The sequence below is a fragment of the Taudactylus pleione genome, unplaced genomic scaffold (assembly GCF_031769625.1).
Source record: "Taudactylus pleione unplaced genomic scaffold, aTauple2 ptg000012l, whole genome shotgun sequence".
In the NCBI taxonomy this organism is placed as follows: domain Eukaryota; kingdom Metazoa; phylum Chordata; class Amphibia; order Anura; family Myobatrachidae; genus Taudactylus; species Taudactylus pleione.
Window position 1 is genome coordinate 411,034 of NW_028284415.1, and position 27,678 is coordinate 438,711.

Genomic DNA, 27,678 nt, shown 5'->3' on the forward strand with positions numbered 1-27,678 from the left:
TTCGTAACGACATATCGCCTACATCGCTCAGTGTGTACACGTCTGCTCTCTCCCTAGCGACGGTCGCCAGGTTTAATGTGCCGCACATCAAACCCCTAGCGACCAGTGATATCCCTAGCGACCAGTGCATTGCTAATGAATGACATAACGATCGTTACGTTGTTCATTAAAGACGTCCAGTGTGGATGCACAATCACTGTTGACAGGCACTTGTTCCGATGTCGGAACGAATGCCCATTGCTCCAGTGTGTACCTAGCTTTATTGGAAAGAGGTTAAGATGGAACGCATGCCATGGTTACAATTTCAGTGTACCACAATCTTTTCGGACAATCTGGCAAAGAAAAGTCATCCATACAACTTCCAAAACCCTTGGAAACATAAGAACGGAGGAAATTGTTAAACAAGAATAAAGTTCAAAGAACGGCCATGCATCTATTAGAGCAGTGTGGGCGGAGACCCGTCTCACGTGGCTAAGATGACCCCCGTGGCACAAACGAGGTAAGACGTCATTTTAAAACGGACCAATCATCGCTACGCTCCATTTACAAATTACCATCGCCATGTGTTTCGAAAAAAAAATAATTTTTTTTTTAATGTGTTATGGGCCACTGCTTCAGGTGGCTGAACACAAAGAGAAGCTGCAGTCAGAACATAGTCCCCGGCTGCAGAGCAGAGTGCCTCCCTCCTTGTGACCCAGCACTAAGAGTTAAATCATGTGGCCATTTGGTGTGTTACCGTGTGCTTGAGACCGACAGATTCGCTCCCTAACAGCCAGTACAGAACTGGTTAAAGTCCTAGCATTAGGGCTAGTATTTAACAAACTTGTGAAAAAAATGTATAAATATAATTTATAACAAAATGTATAATTTGGTTTAAAATGTACGTGCAGCACTGAGCCCGGGAAAGCAGATCCCGAGCTGCAGTGTGTAAAGCCTGGTACTGTGCATCAGACGCAGTGTGTATAAATATTTTAACATGTTTAAATGTATTTATATTTAAAGCAATATGCTGAAACCATTTAAAGTAAAATTGCACTTACCTCTTCCCTGGTGGTCTACTTTAGGAGGATCTGGAGCCCACTGTGGGCTGCTGGTTCTCCCAGTCCCCCACATGACTCAAAGAGAGATCAAGAGGTGCAGAGAGAGCTGGCCAGTAAAGCCAGCTATTTGTTTTCCTGGAGCTCCAAAGAGCTCACAATCTGTGGCCAGGAGACTGCTGCCTGGACATGGAGTCTCCCGGCTTCTGGAGTCCAAAGTTGGCCAGACGGTGATCATGTCCCCCAATAGAATCCTGGAAATTTTGGACGGAAACAACCCCACCCCCTCCAGAACTGCTGCAACCTGGAGTGTAGTTATCTGTCCAGGTGGTCTCAAGCACAGCAGTGACCACTGCCCATTAGTAACAATGCCCAGGCACGACACAAGCACTTAGCTTGACTGGTTAAGGGAACCAGGGAGGGCTTAACCCCTATGGTATTACGTCTTTAAGAGCGAATAAAGAGAGCCTGTGAGCCCTCAATGTGCTCTGAACTTCAGGAAGGAATATACCTCTGAAATCTGTATGCTATGATTGTCCAAAGCACCTGTAGCAAGGGACTTGTCTTTTTAAAGATGTTGAGCAACAAACACCTTGCCTTAAGACGCATCTGCTTGTATCCTGCAAGCAGAGTAGCGCAAAATGCACTGGTGCAGGTGGCAAGAGTGTGTGAAACAAGCGGCTCCAAATATCGAAGTAGAAGCCTTGTGGTGGAAGTTACCCATCCACTACATAGTTGGAGGAGTCAGTAACCAGCGATTACTAGCGGTGATAGGGAATCCCTAGGAGTGGTGAAGTAAGCCCACACAGGGACAAGTAACCACCCCCTATTCTATCAGTGTCAAAAATCTGTGATCGCCTGGTATACCAAGGTTATCTGGTCACACGCTGCCTTTTCAGTGGTGGGGAGACAAGTGGTTCTCCAGACCTTAACTTGTAGGACACAGCTTCCTCCTGCTTTGTTGTCATATCTGTTTGTTATAGATTGCAGCACTTCTTTAAAGGCCATCTCATATGTTCTTACATAAAGTTGCCTCTTTCATTGATGAAATGTATTTTAATTTACTACTTAAAAGTGTATCATATTGCCTATCACTGAGCCTTTGGATCTCTTGTTAATTGCATAATAGCAGTTTACCTTGTGATTAAACAGAGCAGGTGAAGAGACCGTTGTCTAGGATGGAGCTTTCCTAGATGAGAAGTCGACTTCCCAGTTTTCTATCACAGTATATGAACTGGAGAAATTGTCCCCAACACATAACTCCTTTGATTTCTTTCATCGCTTGAGAACTCTTGGTTACTCCCTTATGATTGATACTGTTGTGGCATTGTCTGATTTCCTTTTGCTGGCCTTCCACTTAGAAGAGGTTAAGCTTTTACCGGAGCATTTAAGGCCGTTGAGTAACCGGACACTTGTTGGTGACAGAGTTGTATCAAAAAGTGTAGAGGGAGAAGTGGAAAAATAGCAAATAGCAACAAATCAGCATTGAGGTAGCATTTAGCAAGTACATTCTACAAAATAATTTGAAGAAGTCAATTGGCTGCTATGGGCAACTTCTCCACTGTTTACACTGTTTGATGCATCTCCCCCTTTGACACTTGTAATGACTAAAGCCACTGATGGCCATATGCCACTCTCCATCGCTGAAAACGGACATCTGTTGTTGCAATAGTCAAGTTCCAGCGTATGGACAACTTCAGTTGACATTGGGGCAAATGTAATACATACGGTATGACTAAGAGTTATCTGCCAAATCCTATATAGACAGTGAAAAATGACATACAGATGAGTCCTCATACATCTAGCCTCAATGCGCCATGCAGCGCCACTTGCCTGACGTGAGTAAACCACCAAGTCCCGTGCTACTCTGCTAGCTCTGGCATTTTTTTTTTTTGCGAAAATGCATCTAAGTCGAAATGTGATGTGACTAGGATGCACCAGCAGACTGTGCTGAGTAATTTGATATGCGACACTTGTATATCTGTGTGCACCCGATTCCTTATATGAACCACTGCGTCTGCTACATTGTAGCACTTCGTATTCGGAGTCAGAGACTCAGTCGCTTATCAAAGTAATCAACACAGTATACTTACTGATCGCCCTAACCGCATTGCAATGTAAAAAATGCATTTTTGACAAAAAATTTTTTTTACCAAAAAATGCCCGGCAAAAGAAAAGCCTCATGGAACCAAGCATGCCAAGAGCGCGACTGCAGCAAAGATGTATAAAGACACATCTGTACATATCGTTTCACAATATGTACTAATAAAGTCAATGAGCAGTGAAATATCTCATCTCTAATGAAGCACACTCATATCTGCTCTGCTATAGGCAAAAGCAGAATAAGCACGGCATTACCTGCACTATTAGTCCATGTACCCCATTGCCTCTTTTTATGGCATACAAGTCACTTGAGATAACCTTTTTTGTAAGTAGACTAGAAAGACTAGGAAAGTTTGTCTCTTATTGATGCACAAATCTAAAAATTAACTTTTATTATAATCATTAAAAATGGGTTACAGTCTGAAATATTTAAAAAAAAAAAAAGGGAAAGATAAAGATATATCGAACGTATGATTAAAGTTTAGAAAATGTGTTAAAAAATTCTATGCCAAAACGAGTCCGTATAATCACTGTTTAGATATGGAAATCTGAGTTCTTATATCACTTCATGTTATTATGTATTGTAATCAATAAATACTATTTTTTCAATCTGTATGCTTCGGATCAGGGTTTTTATTATTTATATGTTGTTAATACGTATGTATCCCTCAATTTATGTCAGGGATGGAGAACCTCAGGCCCGGGGGTCGTATAAGGGCCGCGGAATCAATTGGTCTGGCCCATTGAGCTTTTTTCTGCTAGTCTCATCTGGCTAGCAGGGTACCTAGAATGGCATCCTGCAGCCAGAACCTATGCAGCAGTGCCGCCAGGAGCATCCTTAGGATGCTTCAGGCCGTCACACCGCTGCCCTTACAGCTCCCCGGATTGTGTAATCACTAGTGATTGTGGCCCTGCCCGTGTGACATCACATGGAGGGGACGTGGTCAGCACCAGGTCCGCAAATAAGGTTATATATAACAAATTGGCACTCAGCAGAAAAAAAGGTTCCCCACCCCTGATTTAGGTGTACATTCATAAGTTCCCAGTTAGACATCTGTCCTAGAATGATACAAATAAACAGTTTTTTACTGGATGCGATTTAGCTAAATTGCAACATGTTAGGTGTTACTTTCTCCTAATAGAATCTATATCTAAACATTGTTACAATGTCACAGTTCACACACTTCTCAGGGAGTCTGACAAGTCGGTGCAAGCCGACGTACGTTTCACATGACTGCTTTGTCAAGGCAAAAAAAAGGGATACACTGACAATCAGTGATAAAATTATCCTGTTCCCCTTGTAATGTTACAATATATAAATATATTGGATAATAGCCTTAACTAATGAGGAATAAACCACACAGATATATGGAATTTTGACATAAAATCTGCATACCCCATATGTATTAATTATATGTTGTAGAGATTTTAGTGTTAATTACACTTATCTGCTACCAGAAACCTGTGAGGGGTAAGAGGCACTGCTAATGAGAAAGCGGCATACAGTATTTATGTAACATATCCTGAATGTATTCACAATAAGTGACTTAGCAATCCTACCTCCCATTTCATTGGTGGAGGGCAGGGTTAACATGTAAAAGTCTGCCATTCTCCGCAATTAATACGCTACAACTACTATAAGACCACGAGTGTCTGTTCATTTAACAATGATCAATTGGTATATTTCGTTCACTCAATGATTAGTGAACGAATAAATATATAAGATAACACAACTGTTTGGAAGTACAAACTAAAGAACGTAAGAATCTATATATATTCTAGTATAACAATTTGCAGATCCAGACAGACAGGAGAGCTGTCAGACTACCTGAGAAGTGTGTGAACTGCGACACTAACAACGTTTAGATATAGATTCTATTAGGAGAAAGTAAAGGAGCACATCCACTACCAGACTGTGAAACGACTGCACGATTACGACATTGTAATCGTGCAGTCGTTTCACAGTCTGTGCTGTGCCTACACTGAACGATCATCGTTCAGTGTAGGCACCCTCCCTCATCCCCGAACATGGCCAATCTGCGGTTGTCGTCAGATTGACCAGCACGTTCGGGCAATAATAGATGTCAAAAACGACCAGCGGGAGCGTGCATCGCTGGTTGTTTTTGACATTAAGCTTGCCAGATTAACAAACTGTTAAATGATAACGATTTCGTAATCGTTCAATCGCTCTGTTTAATTGGGTAGTGGATTTGCGCCTTAACACCTCATGGTGCAATTTAGATAAATCACATCCAGTACAAACTGTTTATTTGTATCATTCTGGGCACAGATGTCTAACTGGGAACTTATGGATGTACACATAAATTGAGGGATACATACAGTCAGGTCCATAATTATTGGGACATTGACAGAATTTTCATATTTTGGCCTCTATTCACCACCACAATGGCTTTGAAATGAAACAAACAAGATGTGCTTTAACTGCAGACTTTCAGATTTAATTTGAGAGTAATTACATCCAAATCAGGTGAACGGTGTAGGAATTACAACGGTTTCTATATGTGCCTCCCACTTTTTAAGGGGCCAAAAGTAATGGGACAAACTAAACAATCCTAAATCTTTCACTTTTTAATACTTTGTTGCAAATCCTTTGCAGGCAATTACAGCCTGAAGTCTGGAACGCATAGACATCACCAGACGCTGGGTTTCATCCCTGGTGATGCTCTGCCAGGCCTCTACTGCAAATGTCTTCAGTTCCTGCTTGTTCTTGGGGCATTTTCCCTTCAGTTTTGTCTTCATCAAGTGAAATGCATGCTCAATCGGATTCAGGTCAGGGGATTGACTTGGCCATTGCATAACATTCCACTTTTTAGCCTTAAAAAACTCTTTGGTTGCTTTTGCAGTATGCTTCGGGTCATTGTCCATCTGCACTGTGAAGCGCCGTCCAATGAGTTCTGAAGCATTTGACTGAATATGAGCATATAATATTGCCCGAAACACTTCAGAATTCATTCTGCTACTTTTGTCAGCAGTCACATCATCAATAAATACAAGGGAACCAGTTCCATTGGCGGCCATACATGCCCACGCCATGACACTACCACCACCATGCTTCAATGATGAGGTGGTATGTTTTGGATCATGAGCAGTTCCTTTCCTTCTCCAGACTCTTCTCTTCCCATCACTCTGGTACAAGTTGATCTTTGTCTCATCTGTCCATAGGATGTTGTTCCAGAACTGTAATGACTTTTTTAGATGTTGTTTGGCAAATTCTAATCTGGTCTTCCTGTTTTTGTGGCTCACCAATGGTTTGCATATTGTGGTGAACCCTCTATATTCACTCTTGTGAAGTCTTCTCTTGATTGTTGACTTTGACACATATACACCTACCTCCTGGAGAGTGTTCTTGATTTGGCCAACTGTTGTGAAGGGGTTTTTCTTCACCAGGGAAATAATGCTTTTGTCATCCACCACAGTTGTTTTCCGTGGTCTTCCGGGTCTTTTGGTGTTGCTGAGCTCTCCGGTGTTTTTTCTTTTTAAGAATGTTCCAAACAGTTGATTTGGCCACACCTAATGTTTTTGCTATCTCTCAGATCGTTTTTTTTTTTTATTTTTCAGCCTAATGATGGCTTGCTTCACTGATAGTGACAGCTCTTTGGATCTCATATTGAGAGTTGACAGCAACTGATTCCAAATGGAAATGTCACACCTAGAATCAACTCCAAACCTTTTACCTGCTTAATTGATAATGAGGGAATAGCCCACACCTGTCCATGAAATAGCTTTTGAGTTGATAGTCCCATTACTTTTGGCCCCTTAAAAAGTGGGAGGCCCATATTGAAACTGTTGTAATTCCTACACCGTTCACCCGATTTGGATGTAATTACCCTCAAATTAAATCTGAAAGTCTGCAGTTAAAGCACATCTTGTTTGTTTCATTTCAAAACCATTGTGGTGGTGAATAGAGGCAAAAATCTTAAAATTCTGTCAATGTCCCAATATTTATGGACCTGACTGTACATATTAACACCACATAAATTATAAAAGCACTGATCTGAAGCATACAGGTTGAAAAAAAATATATTGATTGATTACACTACATAATAACATTTAGAAAGTGACATAAGAACTCAGAGATTTCCATATCTAAACAGTGATTATACGGACCCGTATTGGCATAGATATTTTTTAACACTAATTCTAAACTTTAATCATACTTTCTATATATCTATATCTCCTTCCCTTTCACAGACCAACCCATTTTTAATGATTATAATAAAAGTTATGTGTTAGATTTGTGCATCAATAAGAGACAACCTTTCCTAATCTTCCTACAAAAAGTTATCGTAACTGTATAGTCCGTGATAGCACCTCCAGTAAATGATATGGTATAGGGGTTTGCAATAACATATCTATTCTCTACACTGTACTTGTGTGCATTATTCCATCCCCTTTTTTTTGCCGAAAACTGAAGAACTAACTGGGCAGGGTCTGATGACACTAGTTTAAATTAAAAATTCCATCTGAAATTGCTTTCAGTGGAAATGTGCAAACTAAACTGACCTGAAAGTCGACACTATCATTAACAGGACTCTCCATGGCTAAACAGACAGAAATCCATTTGCAAACAACAATAAATGTGAGTCTCTAAGTGCGCAAGTGACTGTCTATTGCAATTTCTTTACTACCAGACAGTAATTGCTTACATTTCTGCTACTATTACTGACACTCCTGCACTTAAGTGTCCATGTGCAGACTTTTACAAGTTTCTTTTTAATCTGTTTATTTGTATGTTGAATAATTGTGTTTTATTTATTACTCATTTATATCCACTGATGTTTGATACTACAAGTATTACACTATACATGCCTCGTTTTCTCTATTTTGGGTTCTGATATCCTATTTACGAGTTGCCTAATGGCATTGCTGACTACAAGGTGTGCAGGGAAATAGTGATTTTCCTCAAGGAAAGCGGAATTGCACAGGTTACCGATCGAAGGTAAGCCGGGCGCGGACAGCTGCGCAGGATGGGGGAGGATTAGATGCTCCCGGGGGTACTTGGGGTTAGGCACCCCCCCCCCCCCCCCGGAGGTTAGGCACCCCCCCGGGAGATCAAGGGTTAGGCACCCCTAAGGGAGGGTTAGGGTTAGATGGGGAGGTTAGGTTAGTCAATAGGAAAAATACTTACCTGTCGGGATCTTCACTGCCGGGCTTCTGCTGTCGGGATTTGAACCGCCGGCCATGCGGTAAATCATACTGGTTCCGAAAAATACTTTTGTGCAGTAGAGCGGACAAGTTTTTACGAGGCCAGAATCTTGTGGTTTTTTTTTTATTGTTTAGTCAAATAAAAAGTACCAAGAAAATGATCTGCTGAGTGATTGCCAGCCAGGACATTTTGTAACTGCCGAGCCATCCAATAGGCTACAATTTATGTAGTTATCTGGTTGTGACCCTGGAGACTGAGAATAGAGTCTGCGTTGATTAAAATGTAATTTAGGGGGGGATTCATAAAAGCTTGGATAGAGATAGAATTGCGAGAGATAAACTAACAAACAATCTGCTCCTGTCATTGTTCAGGCTTTGTTTAAAAAAATGACAGGAGCTGATTGGTTGGTACTTTATCTCTTACAGTTTTCTCTCTCTCCAAGCTTTCATGAACATCCCCCTTAGACACACAAAAAAAAACGGTCATTTCTCATGCCCTCAAATGGGCCACCATTGGGGCAATGAGCTATGTAAAGAGAAAGTTGTCACAGCTGCAAATCGGAAGTGAAGAACATAAAAAAGAAAATGCTGCAAATGGAAAACAATTATGCTCTTCACAAACAGAAGTGTGTAAATGTGTCCCCTTAATGTCTATGGACAACAGGAACTTTTTCTTAGGTATTTCTCTCAGTAAGGCATTAAAACTAAGTTAGACAAGAAAAGAAAATGTACCTTTTTTCTTTTAATTAGAGAAATTTCAGGAGACACTGGTTCTTTGGTGGGTGGCTCTAAAATAGAATCAGAATCTTCCTCTAGCTCTTGATAGAAGATGGCAGAACTTAAATTATGGGCCAAGGCAGAGCTATGTTTGCCTGGTCTAAAACAATGATTATAAAAAGGCTTTTGTACAGCCTTAGCTTAAATGTTAGTTACAGCTTAGTCCAAGGTGGCCCACATAGAAGTGCCAGATAGTGGGCAGGAAATAGGAGGCAGGATCTGCCAGGTCAGGACTACTATCCGCGGGTGAAATTGGTGGATGAGCCTCAGAATTGCTGGTAATAGGGAACCTGCCCCAGTCTGTCCAAAAGACAATGTAGTGATGTTTATGGTGGTTTTGCTTTCAGGATTTAAATAATCAATAATATTGAATGCAACACCACTGCATTTAATATTATTGCCGTTTTCCATTCTGTGTGAAAAATCACCAAAAATCATATCTTCATAAATATATCCCAAACACAATCCATTACTTCAAGAAATCAATTCTGCAACTTTAGTTTCCTGTCAGGGAGATTCAACCTCTGACGAGAATATTCTCACCCATAGTCACTGTTGATCTAGTGCCAAATTAAAACTTGAAATGTACCTAACATAGCTAACAAAATAGCTCTTCACAAGACACCAATAACCGATGATCGGGGATCTGCTTATATTTAAAGCGCTCACACAGCTTCATCAGGTACAGGCATCTGCAGGGGTTTGTGGTCACTCCCTGCAGTTGTAGTAAACTGATTCCCCTCCGCAACAATGCTTTCAGAGGGAAGCTAGTGCCTAAACTCTAATCCTCCCCCTAGTGCTTAACCCTAAAACCCCCCGATACTTACCTTCGGTATCCCAGCGGTCGGGATGCGGGCTTCTGACCGGCGTCAGGATTTTTGTGCCGGTAGTAGGAGCTTCGGCATCCAGACCACCGAGATGCCGAACGCATACCTTTCAGAGTAGTGCTAGAGAAATAGTTACACAATACTCCGGTGCAACATGATATCCTTATACAAAATAACGGCTGCTTGTGAAAAAGACAACTGCTGCCCCAATAATGAAACGGAAATTAAAAAAATAAAATACACAGAGAGTTTACAAGTATTAGTTTTAGAAGTGTTTGTTCTTAATTAAATTCTATAAAAACATACATTTTGCTAGTCTGACCAGATTTATTTTATATGCATTGTATCAGAATTCATAGTTATTTTGATATCATTCTCTGTGATTTATTAGAACACTTATAATACAAATAATGAGAGTTATGGTAAAACTTACCTTTGTTAACGCTCTTTCTTTGAAGTCCATAGGGTCCACAGGGAGACCTTGGGGGTGTAGGTGGTGGATGAGGAATCTGGGCACCAGGCAGTAAAAGCTTTCAGCTCCCAGGATGCACTGGTTCACTCACCCTATACCCCGCACCCGAGCCAATTCAGTTTGTGTGACAAGCCAAAGGCCGGAGCAGGATAAGAGAGAAGGAAGACTGGTATACACAAGAATCACACGCTCACAGAGAAGGAGACAGGAAACTGGTGGCCAGAAACATAGCCCATATGAAGCCAGGTGTGTCAGGGCGGGTGCCCTGTGGACCCTATGGACTTCGAAGAAAGCGTTAAAGGTAAGTTCTTACCATAACTCATTTTCTTCTTCAGGGTCCATAGGGCTCCACAGGGAGACCTTGGGGATGTCCCAAAGCAGTCCTTTAAGGGTGGGGATGCTCCTGCACTGAGAGTAGAATCCGGCACCCAAAGGAAGCATCCTGAGACACGAAGGTATTAAAAGCATAAAACCTCAGAAAGGTCTGAACAGCGTGGCCGCCTTACAAAGCTGAACAGCCGAGGCGCCATGGCAAGCTGCCCACGAGGGACCCACAGACCGAATGAGTAGTAACAGAAGCCGGAACAAGAAGGCCCTCCTGCGTGTAAGCCTGTGGGATAGTCATACAAAGCCATTTAGCCAATGTTTGTTTATTGGCTGGCCATCCCTTCTTGTGAAATCCATAGAGCACAAACAAGGAGTCTAATTTCCAAAGGGAACTGGTACGGTCCACATCAATCCTGAGGGCGTGGACCACATCCAGAAATGCCTCACCTGCCGAGAGGTCCAGTGATTGAAAGGCCGGGACTATAATTTCCTCCTTAATGTGGAAACTAGAAACAACTTTAGGAAGGAACCCAGGGCGAGTCCGAAGCACAGCCCTGTCCTGGTGAAATATCAGAAAAGGGGAGCGTCCGGAGAGCTCCCCTAACTCTGACACCCTTCTGGCGGAGGCAATAGCCAGAACAAAAAGTCTTTGCTGTTAACCACATGAGTTCCACCGAATCTAGGGGTTCAAATGCAGGACCTTGGAGGGCCAAAAGAACTACTGCCAAATCCCAAGGAGCCACTGGGGGGACAAAGGAAGGTTGAATCCAGAGGACACCCTGGAGGAAGGTGTGGATATCCGGTAGCGGAACAAGTTTACGTTAGAGCCATACTGACAGAGCAGAGACATGCACTTTCAGTGAGGCCAGGCTAAGGCCAAGGTGAAATCCAGCTTGAAGGAAGGCCAGGACTCTGGAAATCCGAAACATCTGGGGGTCGTAACCTCTGGGACGACACCAATGGAAATATGTATGCCACACTCTGTGGTAGATCCAAGCAGAAGCCGGCTTACGTGTTCTAAGCATCGTGATGATGACAGATCTTCGGACCTTAGGAGGGATGTCTCAAGAGCCATGCCGTCAAAGACAGACAACCCAGGTCCGGGTAAAGGCACGAACCTGAGACAACAGGTCCATTCGTTGAGGCAGCAGGAACGGAGTGTCGATGAAGAGACTCCGAAGATCTGAGGACCGATGACGTCTGGGCCAAGCTGGAGCCACGAGCCGGTCAGTGCCTCCATCATGGAAAAATGGTGAGTCAGGTGCAGCCTCTAGATATGCGGGGTGGGGATTTGTGTGTACTGTGTGGTGCTTGTGTGGAAAATAATGTACAAACAAACTTGTATGGGGCCAAACCTTTTAATGAGAAGGCACAGTGCTGCTCGGAAATGGTCCCAGGGGTGGGGCTGGCTCGGGGGAAGCTGGTTGGACTCTTTCAGGGGCTCCTTACCGTGCGGTTCTAGACCGGCAGATCTTCCCTGCTGAACCTTTGGTCTACAGTCTTGGTAGCCGTCAGGAGGATGGAGTGATAGTTTGGGCGTGTGTGCTGCTGTGACGGCGTCCCAAACGGTGTAGCATGCATGCATGCAACTTACCTACCGGTAGGTTGCCTTCGTGTGGCGTTGCAGATGAGGTATGGCAGCGTGGGGGCGATGGAAGAGTTATCCTAGTAGAGACAGACGGTGCTGGGTGGGCAGTGCTGGGGTCTGCGACACGCCTGGGATATGTGGTTACCCCTTGTTGTGGGTGATGCCAAGTAGCAGTCTGTGGGTGGCCGCTGGCGTTGCCCTGGCGGATGGCGGTTCCTGGTGCCGAGATGCGGTCTGTAGGGCTGGTCTCTGTGCGCCGCCGTGTGCTGGGCGGGAGACCGCAGGTATATGCAGAGTGCTGGGCCGGGGGATGGGAGTGTGTCGCAGTCCAGGACAAGGTGTTTTTGCTGATGGTGCTCGCAGCTGCTTGGACCAGCGGAATGCCTGTACAGCAAGTGCGGGGACCATGGATGAGGCAGTCGCAATGCATGCTGCAGCTGTGGAGGCGCGTGTCTGGCCGCAAGGGAGTGACTCCGGTCACTAGTCGAGGGTGGGTTGCTGGATCAGGCTGAGTCCTTGTGGAGAGGTGGCGGGGGGTAGCAAGGTGTGGTAGAAATGTCTACAACGCGTTTTGGCTTCCTTCTTCAAGGAGGTTACTGAGGTGCTTGGCAAGATGGGGTTTTATACTGTGCTTCCTGTTTGTCATTGGGTGTGGTTGGCCAATGCAGGGGCTGTGCTGTGATGATGCGTGGGGGAAGGTGTGTGTGTGTGTGGAGTGTGCCTGGTTTGGAGGCCGGGTGGGGATGTGTGGTCAAGTTGATGATCGGCCAATCAAGGAGTGGGGATTGGTTATGTAAACAGAGACTAGGATTTTGACAGAGAGATGGGAATGGGAGCGAAAATAACTCAGGTGGGGGGGGGGGTCTGTGGACATGGTGGGAGAGTGAGGCAATGTTCTGGTAGTGGGGGGGCTGACAATGTGTGTGCGTTGCGGTGTATGGGTGGACGATGTGGTGTGTGGGTAAGCTGGGAGTGAGTTGTTGGAGTCAAGGAGATACGGGGTGTATGCGCGTGTGTGAGTATGCCAATGTGGGAGGTGGGCGGAGTAGCGGGGATGCTAAGTGTGTGGACGGCCGTTCTGGGGGCAGCCGGGCGTGGCGTCACCAGAGGGCAGTGGGGACGGAGGGGTATGGAAGTGTGTGAGGTGAGTGGCGAGGTAAGCGAGGGGGGTTGTGTTGGGGCTGGGGAGGGGTAAGAGAGCTGGTGTGTTGTAATGGTAGTGGATGAGTGGTGTCGAGGGATCATGGTGGTGTGTGAGTAGGAGGGGCGGGTCGAGTTGACGGAAGGGTGGTAGTCCGTGTTGGGATTGGGGATATGATGTGGGTATTCGGGATGTGATGTGGTGTAGAATGCAGTGTGTGTGGGTTGGGGGTGTAGTGTGACGGTGAATGGGATGTACGGGATGCTGGACAGAGTGGGGGGGGAGCAGTCTGATCTCTTGACGACAAAAATAAGCCACTATAACCTTGGTAAAGACTCGGGGGGGGGGGGGGGGGGACAGAGCCTGAAATTGGTAATGTTGCTGTAATAAAGCAAACCGGAGATATTGTTGATAAGAAGGCACTATAGGTACATGTAGGTGAGCGTCCTAAATGTCTAGAGATACCATAAAATCCCCAGTCTACATAGCTAGGATAATGGAACGGAGGGTTCCCATCCGAAACCTGGGCACCCTGATAAACTTGTTCAGAGATCTGAGGTTGAGGATAGGCCGATGAGACCCATTGGGCTTCTGAACTAAGAAAATGGTATAATAATAGTCCTTGCCCCGTTGTGAGGAGGGGACCCGAATTATTACTCCTGAATTTAGTAAGGACCGAATGTTTTTTTTGGAGCAGCAGGGCCTTTGTTGGGTCCGATGGGGGTCCTGTGCAAAAGAACTGCTGGGGGGGGTCACCTCAGGAATGAGAAAGCGTATTCGTGGGAGACCACTTCCCTTACCCAGGCATCTGACATGGTTTGATGCCACAGTTGGGCAAATTGAAGAAGTCGGCCTCCCACCCTGGGAGCCCCCAGGGAGAGGCCCGCCCCGTCAAGCTGTAGGCATGTCCTCAGACATGGCAGGTGGACATCTAGTAGCCCAGGCTTGTTTGGCCTTAGGCTTGGTAGCCTTGGCTGATGCCTGCTGCCGTGGAAAGGACTGACTTTTAGCTTTTTCTTGAGGGCGAAAGGACCGAAAGGATGACGTCCGAGGCTTTGTATCATATGCAGAGGGCAGGAACGCCGTCTTGGAATTTGCGAAAGTAGTCACAATTTTATCTAATTCTGGACCAATTAGGATGTCTCCAGAATAAGGCAGACACTCCAGAGCCCGTTTTGAGCCCGAAACTGCTTTCCAGGGACGGAGCCAAACAATACGGTGGGCCACTACCATAGCTGTATCCATAGCTGCTTCACCCAAATAGTAGGCTGCACCTCTAATGCGAGATACGTAGGATAGTTGTTCCCTTGAAGCATCAGGGGGAAATGTCTCTTCTAGGGCCTCTGCCCAAGTCTCAATGGCTATTGCCACCCAAGCCGTAGCCCTAGCAGGACAAGTAATAGCTCCTGTAAGAGAGCATATGGATTTATGACAAGCTTCTATACATCTATCTGTAGTCTCCTTTAAGGAGGTTGTAGTAGGAATGCGTAAGGTGGCATTTTTAACCAGACGTGTTACATGAGAATCCACTGCTGGGGGAACTTCCCATTTAGTGCAATCAGTAGCTGGAAGAGGTTAAAAGGAACTGAACCCTTTTTGGAATTTGAAACCTTTTACCGGGCATACTCCATGCTTTACTCATGTGATCAGATAGCTAGTCAGAGTGAGGGAACTCTAGTAAAACTACCTTGATGTGTAAAAAGTGCGTGTTTATTCTTAGGAGCAGGTTCATCCCCTTCTATTTGTAAAATAGATTTTACAGCTCTAAGCGTTCCCGCTAGGCTGTTTTAGCGGGGCGCTGCGCCCTGCCCTCCTTCTGGAGGGCAAAAAGCGCCCTGCCCTCATTGCACCACTAAGACAGCCTGTGGGTGCAGTCTTCACCCGCGGGTCGCAGTGTTCAGCGGGTGGGGAATTGTGCGGTGACCCGGTCACCGCTGGTGAATAGACACTGGGCTGTCAGCAGCGCTTGGGGGCTGCCCGGCGTGTCCGTAAGTGCCGGTCACGCCCCCAAGAGTAACGAAAAAAGTGACGCGTCTTATAGACACGCCCCCTTTTCAATGGCCACGCCTCCTTTTCGGCACGTGCCCTCTCTAGCTCTGGCACCCTGCCTGCCGCCGGAGCTAGAGTGAAAACTAAGCTCTCACAAGAGCAGGTATATTTAGTTTAGGGGGTGGCTCGTCTACTCCTGAGAGTCTGAGTATTCTGCCTCCCCAGACGATATATCAGAATCAGATTATTGGGTGGACTGGGAAGAGAACACAGCACGTTAGTAGGCTCTAGTTGCATACACACACAACGATTTTGTTACCAACGATTTTATGAACGATTTTCTGTCAGATTATCTTTCAGATTTTTTAAAGTGTAATGAACGATTTTTATGAACTACAAACGATTTTTGCATATTCCCTTAATGAAAATCGTTCAGTTGTCAAGTCTGACTGAACTACAAACGTGAACGCGCATGAACGATAATCGTTCATCATTTGACTCAGAAAGTGAACGATTATTTTCAAACGATTATCGTTAAACGATATCGTTTAACGATAATCATTAAAAAAATCGTTGTGTGTGTATGCAGCTTTAGGGCTGGATTCAATTAGAGGCGAAAGTGCCGTTTGGAAAAAAGTTTCCGCGGATTCGGACTTTCCGCCTGTTTTCAAAGTATCTCCATATTCCAGGACGATTTCGCCTAAGCGGAAAGTCAATGCAATGTAATAGACTGAAAAGTATCTCCTATGAATAGCAGCTGAAAAAAAAGTGCAAAATCGTTATTTTGGAGTGCAAACGTGGGGAAACTACTCAGAATCCTTGGGACAGACCCCCCAAAGGATAAATCAGCAACAACAAAAAAAAAAAATGACCACAGAACACCCCAAAAGAGTACTTTCGTTTTGTGGGCGAAAAAGTAAAAAGTGGGGGGACAACTATAAAATCTAGCGAAATAGACTTCTTGGAGTGCTGTAAAGAGGGGCCAAGTGTTTTGGGGATTGCAGGTGCATGTATGAGGGTGGTTTTTCACGTTTTAAAAAAGTTCACTTTATAAAAATATGCTAGCACCCATTTTCAAGTACCCCAAATTTGACTGGACTACTTATTTTCACCAAAAAATACTGCATTATGCCATTCACCACCACTTTTCCAAAGACGCTAATAGAAAGCAATTTAAACTACTCAAGTACCCCAGACACTTTTATTAGGGCTGTTAGTGCACATCTACATTGATTCCCTATATTAGTGCATCTTTTTTTGGGGTACAGACTGATTTCCCCACTTCTGACAGTACTTTCCCGCCTGTTCCACATGCGCCGCTTTCCATTTTCGCCTGTTTAGGAATTGAATATGGAGAAAAGAGGAGAAGCGCATGCAAAGTTTCCGCCTTTGAAACAGGCAAAGAAGGCAGAAAGTCGGACAGGCACAACTTTTCCGACTTTTCATCCCTAAGGGCCTTAGTAGATAAAGGATTTTTCTTTTGCAGCATTTGCTGAAAAACCGTAGAGGTATTAGCCAAACTCTGTACTGAAGTAGACAGCACGTCTACCCATGGGGGAGGCAAAGGATTTGCAGGGAGTACCTGCTGTGGCCATCCCACAGGGGGAGCTACCACGGGGACTGCTATGTGGTCTGCAAGTTTTGCCAGCATCTGTTAAAAGTCAGCCCAGGGTGGATCCTGAGGGAGAGACACCGTGGCTGAGGGGCCTGGTCCTGTGAAACAGTTAGTATTAAGACCATCCTGAATGAGGTCCTCTGAGGCTAAGCCCGCTGTGCAGGACTTACAAGAGTAGGAGCAGTAGCCTCAAGCTGCTTGTTACTCTTGCCTCTGTCAGACATAACTACAAGAATAATAAAATACACAGTATGATTCAGTGCAGTGAACACCCAGCAGTATGAGTAATATGGCACAGTGTAGTGTGCAACCACGCTATATATAGTATGTGATAGTTCTAACAATTATACCTTAGTATGTCAGGGTATAGTAGAATAAAGGGAAAGGTATAAGCCGACAGTATAGAAAGCAGAGATTAGTGCTAGCACAAGTCACATACAAACGCAGAAAAACATTACATGTCTGCAATGTGCACTAAAATCAACTACACAGACCGCAGTCGCTGGTAGAATATAGCGCTGTATAACCTGGCCCGTAGGAGAGGTACACAGAGAGACTGGACCCACCGATCCCGGAGACTTGCTTGCATAGAATGGCTGCCTCACGTCTCTGAGGGGTTGGAGGGTGAGGGAGTAGCTCAGGAAAGATCAGGACCGTAGTGGAATAGAGCCCTGGACTGGGGGAGGGGCTACAGGGAGAGCACCATCTCCCCTTGCTAACATTAACTACCGGGTCCCCTGGCCTCTACATATGCCCTGCGCCAGTATATTATATGCCCCAGTGGTCTAGTGGAGTTGAGCGCGCACAAGTGTTCAGATGGAGATGAGATGAAGGCAAGACTGCGCAACGAAAACGGAAGTGCCCTCAGGCTGTGGGTGGGGTATAGGGGGATGGACCAGAGCATCCTGGGATTGAATAGCTTTGCTATTGGTGTCCGGTTCTCCAGGTCCCACCTACACCCCAATGTCTCCCTGTGGAGCCCTATGGACCCTGAAGAAGAAAGTGTGCTTCTCTTTTAACCACTTAACTGACATTTTTTTCATCAAAACTGCACAGAAATTCATTTTTTTTAATGAAAATTTTAAAAATATATATTTTTCATAAAATATACTTAAATGTTTTATTTAAAAAATATACCTAGGGGATGTATTGACCCCCTCAACCACCATTTCCATAAGCCCTCATTGTAATTCCACTTCCCACACCCCCATCAAAAGATCCCCAGCAATATCAACCCCAAACCCCCTAATGGTAATAGAGCCCCCACCCTCAGGGACAATGGGTTGCGAGAGTTGCCCCCTCCCCATGTGCCACTATATATGTCACAGACCGCCGCATCGTTGCAGGGAAGTCTGGAAAGTCAGAGGAGATCCTCTGCAGAAGCCGGGGGACAGAGTGGCTACTGTGGTCGCATGTGATGTGACCTTACCAGATGAAGCACTTCTGGCTCCAGTCGCATCACATGCGACCATGCCAGGTAAGTGGTTAAAAGCACTCATTTTAACAATGTCATGATGAAAAAAAAGATTTAACGACGTCTCCTGATTTCTTCCAAAATCAAAATATTAAGTGATGACATTTTGAATACACACAGGAATGTGCTGCTGCTTAGCTCCTAATCATCCTAATACTGCAATAGAAAACACAGTAGTAGTGGCAAGTAATGCAGGCTAAAGAATTTAACATACATAGGATTGTGGGATCCTACCTTTCTCTGTAGATGTGGCATCATTGTCTGTCATATGTTCCCTCTCACTGGCCTCAATCTGATTTTTAATTTGGTCCCTTCGATCCTCCTCCTCCTCCTCTTTCATTTTGATTTTCACAGCATTTGCTTCTAATTTTATCTCACTTTCTTTCTTTTGATGGTTTTTTTCCTCAATTGCACTTCCAGGTTTTTCACTTTCTGGAACAAAAATAAAAATTGCTTCTAAAGGGGCAGAACTGACTAGAAATACATAAAAACAACAAGTATGTGGACAGTAACTGTTCCTATAAAAACTATAGATAAATCCCTGAGGTTACTAACCAAATGATTTTCTGTAGTTTACATTTGTGTTTCCAGGGAACCGAGGCATAGACCGATGTACATGCGTTTTACTGATCCAGCTCCACCCACCGTATCCAGTCACTCTGTATTCTTCCCCCTTCTGTTTCCAAACCTGAAAACAAAGTCGATGTCATGTTTGTACAGTGATAGCTGTTAACTGACCAGCAGAGTATGAACAGTCAGTAAGATGTACCTGATGTTTCACAGGAAAAGTGTACTTGACCCAAGTGGCCTGCTGCATGCTCTCCTCCTCCTCCTGTTTCCTCTCCTTCTTCTTCACTTTGTCTTTTTCTTCTCTTTCCATGGATGTCATTCTCCGCAGCCTGGACATAAATACTTTTTAGCAACATGTGTGTTTAACTAAACTATTAGAGAAAATCAAAACATTAATTTGACATGTTGTGTAAAAATAGGACTTGTTCTACTCACTATAAAATAAATTCCTTTGGGTCCACCTGGGGGACACTGCGACTGTGGGTTAAGAAGGGAGGCTGAGGAGTAGGCACTAATTGTTAAAAGTATTGGAGCTGAACCCCCCTCCCCCCCACTTCCAACCCCTCCTACCTGCTGCAGCAACTCATTTATGTAACAAAGCCGGAAGGAGAACGCAGCAAGCAAACAGTACAACCAACGACAAACAACCCGGAATCAAACGCTTTGTCCCCCTGATGGACTCGGAGGAATTGATTTTACGGTGAGTACAAAAATTACTCTTTCCTCTTCTGTCCTATCTGGGGGACACTGCGACTGTGGGACTTCCCAAAGCAAGCCTTAAAAGTGGGGGTGGGCAATTTGGTCACGCACCAGCTAAGCCGTGCACACAACTGAACTCCCAATATTGGCATCAGTAGACAAGTGAGGAACCTGGAAAATATGGAAATTTGATTTTGGTTATTACCTGTAAAGTCCTTTTCTCTGAGTCCATGGGGGACTATGGAAACAAGGGGATAGTGGAGTTATAGGAGTCTGGGCATCAATTAGTTAAAGTTTGGAGCCAACCCATGCTCCTCCTCCCCTATACCCCATCCGCTGCCTACAGCAGCCAGTTAACCTTAACAAATCCAAAAATAGGAATTAAGATGAGGAGAAAAGAACCAGACACACACGCTGAGACTGACACGTGTGCCAGACTAAACACCCTCCACCAGCCAGGGAGTAAGGGCAGGCGTCCAGTGTCCCCCAAGTACTCAGAGAAAAGAATTTTACAGTTAAGAACCAAAATCCAATTTTCTTTTACATCCATGGGGGGACACTGGAACAATGGGACGTCCCAAAACTGTTCTCCTAAAAGAAACGCTTCTGTGCTGAGGACCTGAGGCCTTAAACTAGCATCTCTAGGAGGGAAAGGTGTCAAACCTGTAGAACTTGATGAAAGACTTTGCAGCTGCCCGACAGAGCTGCTTTACAGAGGCAGCGTGCCAAGCCGCTAAGGAACGGATTCTAAGTTCAGGACCGGCTGTTAGAGAGTAAAGGAGCGTACACACTAGACTATATGTTCCCTAAGCGATATAGTCTAGTGTGTCCCCGGCAGGCTGTGCTCAATGTCGTTCATGACATTGAGCACACCCGCTCAACGATATCATTAACGATATTGTTCAGCGCCGGGTTCTCTCCCCCATTCCATAACATGCAGCAACCTGACGACATCCCAAGGTTGGCCTGAATGTTAACCCGATGAACGATAATGACGATCGACCCATGGGAACGTGCGTCGTCGTTCATCGTTTTTGTGTTAAAAATGGACGATAAAGTGGACGACTGAACGATAACGATATAGTTATCGTTCAGACATCCACTTTAATTGCCCAGTGTGTACGCACCTTAAGTCTGCTAAATTACTATCCTTATGCAACGAAAAGCAGTAAAGAAAAAAAGGGGGACTAAGCGCTCTATTTACTCCTCAATAATTAACCCCTCAGAGAGAAACAACTTTAAAGCTTAAAAAAAGTATATATTCGCATCCACAGCTGCGATCACAGATAGCACAACAAGTACAAAAATGTATGGACAGCGATTATAGACAAGAAAAATATTTAAATATTATATACCCATGTAAAAATGTCAGTATTATATACTTCTATAGAATTATGTTAAATAAAATATACAAGAAAAAAATAAACACATTTACCGGCCGGTATAACTACTTTACAAGCAGTATTAAGATTTATTAAAAAGTAAAAAATCAAGGACTGTTGTCTGCTTTCTCCTAATCTCAAAACACATAAAAGTGTTTGATAGATCACTCACTTATATTACTTTGTAGCTTCTCAGGTTTGGACAATGATCGTGCTGAGCCAAAAAAAAAAGTGGGTCCCACCTAATTTTAAAAAACTGGTGTCCTACCTGACCTTTTCTGGGTCCCATTTAAATGAAGGTTTTCTGTAAATCTAACAATTTAGCAGACCATGAAGCATGTAGCAGATGGCATTGCCCCGGTAGGAGAAAAAAAAAATGAACAAATTGGCCCCCACATGAAGAAAAACATGCACATTGGCCCTGGCAGTAAAAAAAAACAAACACATTAATCACCACATGAAAAAACACACACACATTGGCCCAGATTAAAAAACAAAAAAAAACAATGGCCCCCTACAGGAAAAAAATAAAACACAATGTCCCCCACAGGCAAAAAAAAAACACAATAGCCCCGATAGGAAAAAAACAAACACTGGCCCCCACAGGAAAAAAAAAAAAAAAAACACATTTGCTCCCACTGGAAAACTAAAAAATTAAACACAATGATTCAAATTCATTTGCACTGTGCTGCTGTGTCACTGCATAACTGTGGCATGCGGGCTGCGTCTGAGCCACCTGGAAAAGTCCAGCGCTTATATATAAAAACACTAACCATTAACAGACATATTTGTACCTGGTGGAGATGACGGGGGTGGGGTAGTGTCAAAGAACTGCAGATAAATGTTATTTTATACACAACCAGCAAAAGGGGGGGGGGATAGTGTGCCTGGCAGCAGTAACATCAGACTGGCTACCTGTCATTACAGTGCGTAAGCATGCGGGGAGCTCTCAGTCGGCTCTGCAATACTTTGTACATCGATGTGGTGAGCTGTCCCGGGACCTTCCCTGCTCACCACACTGCGCTCTGCACGGCCGCCACACTGTAATGACAGACAGCCAACCTGATTTTCTGCTAGGCTGCCTGTCACACCTCACTCAATGCTGCCGGGCTGGCAAGTATACACAGCCGTCCGGCAGGCATCGGGCAACTCCCCCTCCCCTGATGCAGACATAACCAGGCAACCCAAACACTCCAGGCCCCTTACACAAGTACTCCGGGCCCTGGGCGCAGGTCCAGGCGGTAGCCAAACAATGGCCACTATGTGATGTCACCCTTGTGCAGCCGCTGAGCTTGGACATGCCCCGAGCCAGCCCTGAGCACCAGTCACCCCGCTCACCACCAAGCCCCCAACCGCTACCCGTTTATGCTTACTGGAGGCTGTCTTCAATCTAGGAGCAGGGGAGGTCGTCACGGAGCCACATGTCATTGCAGCGCCGCTACATGGTCCGGTAAAGGTGCCAATGAAGTCTGCCCTGACTCCACCCGTGCTTTTTATAGCCTTTAGCCAGGCCAGATTATCAGGGAGCCAGGGATTGGCTGCAGCAAAGCACGTCCCTGGGGACCCACCCATTTTGAAAAAATTGAGTCCTCAGTCCCGGGTAAAATACACGCTATAGCGCCAAGATCCAAGAGCTGTCTCAATCGACACCATCAAAGCTAGCCGAAGTGCAGAGGATTCGAGGCAGCATTGGGTCGGGCGGAAGAGGTAAAGGAGTGAAAACATCCACAGGAGAGGGCATCTATGAGGAGGTAGCCTGGATATCTGGTACGAGAGCTGTACAGAGGAAGCTGGTGGTTGTGTCAAGAGGTCATCACCAAGGAGTGGGGGGAAGTCATCAGGACTAAGGCTAGTCTCCTATGGCTGACCACCAGGGACTTGTCGCCATTTTTACAGTGCACCTGTTCCACTTAATGTCCCAATGTCCCAGTTGGTGCAGTGACTGTGCGGGGAAAACCATGCCCCACTTAAGACAGTTCTTCCAATGATCTCCCCCGCCAGAGAACAGCCGTGGTGATCCAACTCCCCTTAGAGTAGGGAGCCATTTATCTGCTGCCCCATGCTGTGTCCCTGCTTTGTGTGTGTCCACGGACCAGCCAATGTCACTGACCCAGTTAACATTGCGGCAGCTGTCGGGGTGTATGTGCAGCTGCAAAGCTGACCACTCAGTATAAAAGTAAAAAAATAAATAAATAGAAAGGCTGCCTAAGGGCAGCGAGTGAAAACCATGCCCAGGTTTTTGGGCACCACAAAAAAAATAACTGTCTGCTGTAGGCAGGGAGTGGAGTATAGGGGAGGAGGAGCCTGTGCTCGCTCCAAACTAACTATTTGGTGCCCAGACTCCTCCAGCTTCACTACAACTAAATCTGAAGCAAAACCCAAAAGAAGCCACATGCTGGAAGATACAGTCACTACCATAACAAACAGGCCCAGACACCCCGACTACTCTACTGCAATGTGTAACCTAGAACCCCTTATAGGAGGGAAGTCACCGAAAGGAATATGGAATCAACCACAATCCTGAGCAGTACTCCAGAGCTTCAGAAGAAACTGGAGAAGAGAGTCGGTGAAATGGACACTCACAATGGCAGATAGGCAGTCAACATTGCAAGTGTGATGTCAACAATAAACGGATGCATCTCCACAGAAACGTGCAGCCCAGGCTGCATCTTCCCGAAAAATCAAAACTGAATAGAAGGGATTGTGCCACATAGGCAAATCCAAGGGAGTGCCCTGCAGCTGCAATTCTGTCTAAGAATACTGGCCAGCAGTACAAACAGACAAAAAAATGCAATCTCAAAGTGGTACCTAGAGTTCCCGAAGAGGACAAGAACACTCCAGGGTGCACAAGACAGAAAATCTACACAAAATAGATAAAGACATTGCTGAACTGGTCAGCCAGGGACCATCTTGTGTACTCAAGGTCAAGAGAACTTAGCCCTCAGGAAGCGTACAGGGATATGGGTAGGAGCCCTGTACCCACCAGTTGAAATTAAGGCAAGTCACTCTTCCCAGATAGAACAGCAAACCCCTTTGCAGGCTCCTTAAGTTCAAAACTTGGGGTGGGTACTGTGAGTCTTGAGCCACAGTTCCAGGACACTGAACAATGGAGGGCAGGGATAGCACTGCAAGCAAACTGCTGTCCAGGGATGCTACAAGCCAGTCTCGAGACCGACTTTGCAGGAGGTGTAAGACTGGTCAAGAAAAACAAAAGTGGGAAACCACCTTGGCAGGTGTCCAACATAGATATGTCAAAATGACCAGACCTATGGTGGTAGTCAACAAATAGCCCTAGCTCCCCCCCCCCCCTCAAAGATACTAAAGTCTGATAAGGACAATGAGAGGCGTGAAAAGGGGACCCATCATACTGGTTAACTTGTCCTGAAACTCTATCCCCTAGTATGGGAGAGTACACAAAGTGAGCCACAGAAGTGGCTGAACTATGGGGAACCCCACCAAATCACCCTCTACCATAGGGGAGGAAACATTTTGTTAAAAATACTGCCAGGGACGAGGGATAAACAACCCATAGACTGCCTGTGTGATGTCCCCTCTTGGACTGACCATTAATGTTGCAAGCCTAGAAGGCCCTGCGACCAGATGACAAAGTACATGCGGTCTTGTCTTACATCTGGCAACATCACTACATTCTTACGGATTATAAATATAACCCCAACAGACATTCTTGCCGATTATAAAGGTAGCCCCCTCTGGCACAGAACGAAGTGGTTAAGTTGTAGTAACCTTCCCCATCTCTGGGCAAGTTTTACAAGATGGCAGCCGCCATAACAAAACAGAGACAAATTTAAAAACTTGCTTAAAATTTTAATTTAAAATTTTTTTTGGCCAATTTAATCTAAGCAAACTGGGAGCTAGCAGAAGGCTGTGCTCTCCGTAACTATCCCTCCAGAGCTTACCTGCTCTGCCAGAACAGGAAAAGTTGAAGGCAATGTTACCAGTAAGCGCTCAAACAATAATATAAAAAATAGTGGAAATAATGAATGAATAGACAAATATATAAGTAAAAAAAACCTCACAAATTACACTTATTCAGCATTAAAAAAATACTCATTACAATTAAAAACGTATATACAATATTTAATTTGTTGCAAACTCAATGCTGATAAGATTAGCTCATATACTCTTATGTAAAAAAGTAATGTAACAATTATATGGATAAAGTGGTTTATTTAGTCCAGCTACCGCAGCTTACTGCTGTAATTTTGGGAAAATTTAGTACAGTCCCAGTTTCATATTAAAACTTAAACATTTCTAGTTGTTTGTGCCTTATAGTTCTCTCAGAACTTTCCAGGCGCCGGCCTGGGTCACTAATAGGAGCTGGGTGAGTGAGCTTCCAGCACCAGTTCAATTCACTCATGTTTCACAGACCTCTCTGTGATAGTAGCAGTGGCAGGGCAGAACACCGGCCGAGAGCCTTTAGTAGGAGCTGGGTGAATCAATTTCCAGCACCAGTTCAATTTACTCACGCTCCAGAGACCTCTCTGTAATAGTCGCAGCGGCTGGTAGCAACTGACAGTTTCCATACTGTGTCAAACAAATAATGAGAGTTATGGTAAAACTTACCTTTGTTAACTCCCTTTCTTCGAAGTCCATAGGGTCCAAAGAGAGACCTTGAGGTGTAAGTGGTGGTGTAGGTGGTGGTTGAGGACCGGGCACCACGCAGTTAAAGCTTTCAGCTCCCAGGATGCATCGGTCCTTCCCCCTATACCCCGCCCTTGAGCCAGAGGCATCTCAGTTTGTGATAAGCCAAAGGCCGGAGGAGGAGAAGAGAGAAGGAAGACTGGCACACACAAGAATCACAACTCATGTAGGAGGAGATGAGAAACCAGTGACCAGAAACATAGCACATGTGAAGCCAGGTGCGTAAGGGAGGGTGCCCTGTGAACCCTATGGACTTTGAAGAAAGAGTTAACAAAAGTTAAGCTTTTGCCATAACTTTCATTTTCTTCTTCAGGGTCCATAGGGCTCCACAGGGAGATATGTCCCAAAACAGTTATTCAAGGGTGGGGACGCTCCTGTGCTGAGAGGAGAATCGGCGTCCAAATGAAGCATCCTGAGAGGCAAATGTATCGAAGACACAGAACCTCAGAAAGGTATGGACAGAGGACCACGTGGTCGCCTTACAATGCTGTTCAGCTGAGGTGCAACGGCGAGCTGCCCACGAGGAACCCACAGAGCGAGTAGAATGAACAGTAACAGTAGCTGGTACAGGAAGGCCTGCCTGCGTGTAAGCCTGTGAAATAGTCATGCAAAGCCATCTACCTAATGTCTGTCTGTGGGCTGGCCATCTCTTCTTGTGAAATCCAGAGAGAGTCTGATTTGGGCACGAACCACATCCAGGGAAGCCTCATCTGCCGATAGGTCTGGTGATTCAAAGGTCAGGACTACAATTTCTTCATTAATGTGGAAATGAGTAACAACTTTAGGAAAGAAACAGAGTCCGAAGAACAGCCCTGTTCTGATGGAATATCTTCGAGGCCCATAGGGTCCACAGGGATACCATGGGGGAAAATTATGGTTGGAAGACCAGGCACCAAACAGTTAAAGCTTTGGCTCCAAGAATGCCCTTGCTCCTCCTCCATATATACCCCGCCCCTAGCCATAGGACTTCAGTTTAGTTAACAAGCCTAACGGCAGGAGAAGGAAAGATGAGATTGAAGAACAATCTTACACCAGAAACACTCTTGCAGAAGATGAGGGAATCTGTGACCGAAAGAAAATCACCCAATGAAGTCAGGTGCGTCAGGGTGGGCGCCCTGTGGACCCTATGGACTTTGAAGAAAAGGACTTATCTAGATAAGTCTACCATAACTCTAAATTTTCTTCTTCAGGACCCATAGGGATACCATGGGGACATCCTAAAGCAGTTGCCCTAGGGTGGGGGACGCTCCTGAGCAGAAAGGAGGACTCATCGCCCAAAGGAAGCATCCTGAGAGGTAAAAGTATCAAAGGCATAGAACCTAAGAAAAGTGTTGACAGAAGACCATGTGGCAGCCTTGCATAATTGTTCAGCAGAGGCACCACAACTGAATGTCTAGGATGGCCCTGCAGACCGAGTAGAATGCGCTGTCACCATGCTTGGGAAAGGAAGAACAGTCTGTGTATACACCTGGGAGATAGTCATGCCTAGCCATCTCGCCAGAGTGCGTTTACTAGCTGGCCATCATCATTTGTGAAAACCATAGAAAATCAGATTCTCTTTTGTAATATAAGAATTCGTACGCTCCACATAAATACGGAGAGCACAAACTACATCCAGGGAGGCTTCACCTACAGAAAGGTCTGGAGTCTGAAAGCTGGAACCACAATTTCTTAATTTACATGAAAACCGTCACACAACCTTAAGGAAGGTAACCCTCCCTTGTATGAAAAACAGCTTTATCCTGGTGAAAAATCAAAAATGGGTAGCTACAAGAGAACGCTGGCAAATATGAGACTCTGCGAGCAGAATAGATAACAAGAAGAAAAATTGTCTTTGCTGTCAACCCCT

The 27,678-nt window shown here is 45.0% G+C and overlaps 1 protein-coding gene across 5 annotated transcripts in view; it reads right to left on the bottom strand.

The window, feature by feature from the left end:
• Nucleotides 1–27,678, bottom strand: part of BPTF (bromodomain PHD finger transcription factor) — a 154,667-nt gene that overhangs the window by 57,956 nt on the left and 69,033 nt on the right. For all 5 annotated transcript variants that reach the window (XM_088468524.1, XM_088468526.1, XM_088468529.1 and 2 more), the window contains exons 10-12: nucleotides 19,286–19,415; nucleotides 19,072–19,204; nucleotides 18,751–18,948 (exon numbers count right to left, since the gene is read on the bottom strand). In XM_088468524.1, the coding sequence (XP_088324650.1) occupies nucleotides 18,751–18,948; nucleotides 19,072–19,204; nucleotides 19,286–19,415 (461 nt within the window). The remainder of the gene's footprint in view (nucleotides 1–18,750; nucleotides 18,949–19,071; nucleotides 19,205–19,285; nucleotides 19,416–27,678) is intronic.